Here is a 6,437-nt window from a genome sequence, read left to right as displayed (position 1 = left end):
ACTATTAAACATAAAAGTTTAAGTTGAAGAACAACTATAATCAACCAACATGTATTTGTTACCTATTTTTTACTCTCTTTATGTTTCAGGATTTGAAATTTACATAACAAATGATCGACAAATTTAATTTTAATATGGATTATGTTTATAAGTAGAAGTTAAAAGTCATCTTTATTTTTACACATAAGCACTTGAAGAGGGTGGAAGAGATTTCTTCCAACATAACATGGATTCAAACTCAATCCTAGACATCCAGCAGTGTTAGATTCTCTTGACAGAGATTTGTCGCTTATTTTGGTCCTTCTTAACATGCAGCAATGTTAAGGAAGAGTTATGTCGTTCATTGTGGTCTTCTTTGATTTAAAGGATTAGTCTTTAGAGTTGCATGCACAGAATACCTGATTTATATCATAAAAATCATATTTATTTTTACAACCCAAATAGTGGCTTAATAGATAATTGACAAACTGTGCACGGCCAGAATCTTTGTATAACTGTGTATATCCAAATATTATATCGAATGGATTATGGTTTTATGAAACAAATAAGACATCAAATTGCACATAAATGCACCTCTGACCTGCTAATTTCCAGCCATATATAGTTCCAACTGTTCAACTTCTACAAGTGGGAGAAGAAGAAAGATGTTGATTATGGATCAAACAACAAACACAACTTTTAATTTTCACATAAATTAGCATGCAACTATTTTTCATTAATCACAAATCCAAACTCAAATCGGCCTAAACTTCATTTTCCCTCCTCACAGACAATAATTTATTATGCAAGGGAAGGGACCCATAAGTGGGATTCTATTTGATACAGAATGAAGCTTCGCCACAGTTTCCAAACACAAAAGATCACAACCATTCATCTCCATTCCCATCTATTTGATTTTTTCGTAAACTCCAACGATTCACATCTATATATAACCCTTCCACTTCCACCCTGTGTCAGAATCTAACCACTGACTGATTATATTCACTCTTCCTTAAAAACAAAAAGCTGAATCTCTGTTGGTCAAAACATATCATCAAAAGTAGTTGCATTGCATCAGACACTCAAATTTGTTCAGAATGGGCAAGCTTGGTTTTGTTGTTCTTCTACTAACACATGTCATAGTACTTCAAGCCATGGCACATGAGTCTGAGGCAGAGGCACCATTCCCAGAGCATAAAACTCAAAATGAAGTTCAGCTTCATCATCATAATATAGTTGAAGATCATAAAGTTTCAGGAGCTACTTCTGAGTCAGCATCAAAGAGAGATGGAGAATCTAATTCTATAGTAGCCGAGGCTCCCAATATTCGACGGATGGGAAAGCATCATTCAACAGACAAATCAGTGGCAGGTGGGGGTGTAATCATTGGTGGTCTTGTAACTGCCATATTTGCAGCTGTTTTTAGCTATATTCGGGTTACCAGGAAAAGAAACAGAGACACTGGTTACTGATATTCTCTACTTCAACAACTTTTTTTTATTTGTGAGTAGAAAGTACAAAATGGGCTATATATCATACATTTGAAACATAGGATTTTGTTCAATTGCAGATACAGATAATAGACAGAAGAATGTAAATTTAAATGTTGCTTTGTCCTTTTGGGTAGATGATAGTTTTACTTCTATAATTGACTTCAATGTTGTATATGTAGTGATATTTATATGGTTATCTCTTTGTTAAGAATATCATATAACATGATTTCATGCTATGTAAATAGAATGAAGTGCAAGTTTGAGCAAAACTGTTACAACAGAATTTATTTTTCTCCCTTTAAAGATCACAACTTAAAACTTAAGAAGCTCCAAAATTATAGCAGCAACTAAATGCAAGTTGATAGATTCCACTAAGAATGCAAACAAACTAAATTAGAAGACCCTAAAATTCAGAATTGTTTTAACAATCTGTTTTTAGCTGTCAGTGAAGCAGATGAAGTACCCATGTTTTTTCTCAAGCAAATGTTTGTAGTTCTAATTAACAGATCTTGCAGTGAGAGTTCATCTCTTGGTTTATTTTTTTATTTAGGGAGTAAAGAACAAGATTGTAGCTAGCATAGATGAGCTATAAATGAACTTAAGCTGTTTCTTAGTTCTTAATTTGGGGAAACATTTTGTTAAAACTCATTTCTGATTCAGAGGTCCTTGCTTAAAAACAACAATGCTTGCTTAAATATAACAATTTTTTTAAGACTCGGTATCTGGCCCTAGGAACGACTAGTTTGAGATCAATCTCATTATCCACTTACGGAAGACCCATTTAAAGCCAGAGCAAAGTTTCGTATGGAGTGACCTAATATAAGAATTGTTAACGTTAACACAAAAATTTAAACCTAAAATCTTGAGAAGAACACACTCTCAGGCCCCAAGCCTTTACCAAGATAAAAATATGTTTTAGAATTCATGCATGGAGAGATTATTAATGGTGTGGATATTGAGTGTTAAAGCTCCTGGGAATTCAATTTCTGAGAAACTTGAGGTACATTCAATTGCTGCAGCTTTTAAGATGCCTGAGCTTATTGTCAAAAAAAAAAGAAGGTTTGAGCTAGTGAGTTTATTGTAAAAAAAAAGTTTGAGGTAGTGGGCTAATTGTAAAAATTGACACCCTAAGAATAGACACTTGTGAATGACTAAGAACAACTGGGAAAAAAACGCCTGAGATGAATAAAATGTAGATTTATAGTATATAATCTATACTCCTTGATATAGATACATATACTCATATACTCTTTGCAATTGGATTTAAATCAAGCAAAACCACATCTGTCAAGCTTAGGAAGGACACAAGACATAGGAATAGTGTTACTTCTGGATGTTTCATATGACAGTGTTTCTTTTTGTACTATGAACCACCCATCACAGTCTAGTCGAAATGCTCCAGCATGATTCATTCATTTTGTCTATCAAATCATATAATGTATGAAACTTTTCTAATTACAAATAAGTAAGAATTATATGTTCTAATATGCTTCCTCCTTGTTCATATCACAGAGTCAAAATACTCACAACATTTTGTTATAACTTGTAAACTCTTTAGTGTGTTTTCAGACTGGAACATGCTGAAAACACAATTGATTGAATGATAATGTTATTCCCATGTAAACTACTATGATACACATAAAGAGGATATCATACACTATCTTAGCAGATACCACAGCAGCAAAATTCCAGGCATCACAAACATGAACCAAAAGGTAACACCTGAGGTTCATAACTCAATTAAGAGCAAGAACATTAAATGCAGTTCAAAAACCAAATGGAATCAGGATGATTAAATTAGCTGTCTAAATGAACCAATCATTCGTATATGATAAGTCCGCGCAAACAACAATGAAGGATGAAATATAAAATCACTGTAATAACAATATCCTAACTTATGTTCAAAGTAAAATTCCCTAATGCATACATGCCATAGCATAATGTTAAAAAAGATGCATAAAAGGCACAAAAAATTATTATTCTTTTAAGTTAAATCGCAAAAAAAAACTAACAGATCTTAATGTACAAAAACAATCTCAATCAAAACCAGAATGATCAATCTTGGATAGCGGCGCAGAATGGATGACCCCAAAAATGGGATAGCGGGATAGCGGGATAGCATATGGCAGGATGACCGCTATTTGATCATTTTTTGAATAAATTACAGGAATAATAATTATAAACATATGAAGTGAGAGGTGAGGGAGGAACTTGTAATTTTTCTTTGGAACGGGTGAAGTGTAGAAACGTCGGTGAAGGAAGGTTTGAGTTGAGTCTCAACTCAAATTTGATTAAAAAATCCAAAATCACCCTTAAAACGTTTTAAATTTAAGAGGTAATTTTAGTTTTTCAGAGGGGAAAAGAATGGCGGGACGAAAACCGCTCCGGGCCGAGAACCTCTTTGCCCCCGCTACCCACTATTTACTCGATAGCGGCACTATAGTGTTCTGCACTGCAAAGGCTCTTCTGATAGCGGCCGGCCTCCGCTTCGCACCGCTATAGCACTGCTAATGGCCGCTATCGACTACTCTGATCAAAACTAGCAAAGGCCTATACAGGCTCACAATTTGATGGCATAATATTTATCCAAATCATCTTGCAAGTTTTCAGATAGCCTAACTCCTCAAGAACAGAACCACTATAATACTTCCACATACCATAGATTCCATATGCATAAGACATTTATATAAAAAAACAGCAAAAGAGCTAAACTCAGTCCAATAACTAGTTATTACACTGATTCATACAGCAGAGCTTTTCTAAGAATTTCTGCCAAACACAATTTTGATTCAGACAATGCTGCAGTGAGTCTAACCAAATGATGCATGCATTCTAAAACCTACTACATAGCACCGACACTTCAAATTGTAGTTGTATCAGATGTCCAATACACATTATGTCCAACAGGACACAGGCCCATTTGATTATTCTCGATCACTTTCATTTTCTCAAATTATTAGCTATGTCAGCGTGTTCTTTTTCTTCAATATATGACACAGGCAGACGTGCCCTCAACCTAATGGCATCGGACGCAACTTGCGTTCAAAGACTCGATGGTTCATCATAGTCTAAAACTCATCAACATCATTCCATATATAATAACATTAACAAACTAGAAACATAAGAAATCAAATAAACAAATACACATACACAAATAAATCACATAACATTTGAAAAAAAAAATGTAAACATGAATTAAGAAGATTTTCTAGTTCTCAAAAGAATACTTGTCATTCTACTTCCAATAAAAGTAACATTACTCGAACTAACAAATTTTGACTTCCTAAACAACCGAACAACATCTCTCACCTCATGTGACCCACACTCCCCAACAAGAACAAAACAAACACCACCCGGCCTAATAACCCTTTCCATCTCCGCCGCAAATCTCGCCGGAAACAGCGCCTCATCAAACCTCGCAGTGAACCCAAAATCAAACGCACCATCGAAAAACGGCAAATTATGCGGATCAGCCCGGCTCACAAGCGGCGGAGAGTCAAAAAGCTCAACTCCCGTAACATCATCGACACCGAGACTCTGTAACGCAGCAACTTCATGACCGGCACCGGCGGACACACAGACGATCTTGGAGTGGTTAGGGAGGAGACCTAGATCGCGAATCGGGAGGAAGATGAGGGAGATGGAGTGGAGTTTGTTGTTCCAGTCGCGGGAGGACCAGAGGCGGTTGTTTTTCTTGTCGGAGGGGAGGTGGGGGCGGGTGGAGATGAAGTCGCAGGAGGATTTGGGGAAGCGGAGGTGGGGTTTGGAAGGGGCTTCTTGAGGGACGCAGGTGTCGGGGGTTCGGAGGAAGAGAGAGAAGAGTGTGAGTGAAGCTATGGCTATGGCGCCGTATGAGAGTTTCTTTAGGAATGCGTCTATTTGGTTATCCATTGTGGTGGTTCTGATGCGGTTTGATGATTCTGGATCTGTCTTTGCACATTTCTGAATTTCTCTTCTCGTCTTCCCCCTTTCTCTATGTTCAAGTTAATCTGATTAATTTTAAGTGTTTTATTTAAATATGTTTGAGCTTTATTTATTATTATTAAAAATTTAAAAAGTAGATATCTGTATATTAATCTTAAAGAGAAATTAAAAAAAAAACATGGAGAGAGAGGGAAAGAGAGAGGTGGAGAGATGGATCGTCGTGAGCCCTAAAAAAAGGAAAGGATATAGACGGGATTAAGACAAGACTGTCAATCAAAAGATAACCTTTGGAGATTGGGAAGGCACGACAACCTGCTACATCAGCAACCTATCCGACGGACATCACAGAGAGAGAGAGAGAGAGAGAGAGAGAGAGAGAGAGAGAGAGAGAGAGAGAGAGAGAGAGAGAGAGAGAGAGAGAGAGAGAGAGAGAGAGAGAGAGAGAGAGAGAGAGAGAGAGAGAGAGAGAGAGATGATAAGAATGTTTGAATGATGGGGGAGAGTGGCCGATGTTTACATAGCAAGAAAAAGAAATAAGTTAGGAAAGATTTTTGGCTTCATCAGATACATGAACATCAAAGACGAGAATTGACTAGAGAACCAACTCAAAGACATTTGGTTCGGCTCATACAAGGTGTGGGTGAACATTTCTAAGTATGAAAGACAAAATAAAAAGTTCAATCATCTGATTAATGGTAGTAATATCCAAAGAGGGAAACACATGATTCTACCAAGAAAGGAGGGTTTGGACAGGGACAATCAGAAATCAATGAGTGTACGATTTTAGATCGGAAGGAAAGTCTTATGCAGACGCAACTCGAAACAAGGAACTAAATCATGCACATGAGTCGCAATCGGATTACCACCGTGGAGGCATTTCCAAGGAGAGTACATGCTTAAGCATTTCAGTCAAAGAAGAAGAGATGGCATGGGTTAGGGCAGGATATATCAAATTCGTTAAGAGACCGGAAGAACCAGACTTGCTGCAACAGAGGTTGGAGAACGAAGGAATTGTGACAACTAAGGTAGTTCCAATGGGAG

The 6,437-nt window shown here is 36.8% G+C and overlaps 1 protein-coding gene across 1 annotated transcript; it reads right to left on the bottom strand.

Moving 5' to 3' along the window:
* Positions 1 to 3,339: 3,339 nt before the first annotated feature.
* On the bottom strand, positions 3,340 to 5,467 carry LOC131606705 (uncharacterized). Its single transcript, XM_058878863.1, has one exon. The coding sequence runs from the start codon at positions 5,361 to 5,363 to the stop codon at positions 4,668 to 4,670; it is 696 nt and encodes a 231-aa protein (XP_058734846.1). The 5' UTR covers positions 5,364 to 5,467; the 3' UTR covers positions 3,340 to 4,667.
* Between the last annotated feature and the right edge of the window lie 970 nt (positions 5,468 to 6,437).

The sequence above is a fragment of the Vicia villosa genome, linkage group LG5, assembly GCF_029867415.1.
Source record: "Vicia villosa cultivar HV-30 ecotype Madison, WI linkage group LG5, Vvil1.0, whole genome shotgun sequence".
In the NCBI taxonomy this organism is placed as follows: domain Eukaryota; kingdom Viridiplantae; phylum Streptophyta; class Magnoliopsida; order Fabales; family Fabaceae; genus Vicia; species Vicia villosa.
This window is presented reverse-complemented; position numbering and strand designations above follow the sequence as displayed.

Bases quoted from the DNA above. Each gene is read 5' to 3' on its own strand.
- LOC131606705 (XM_058878863.1), bottom strand. From the start codon at position 5,363: ATGGATAACCAAATAGACGCATTCCTAAAGAAACTCTCATACGGCGCC.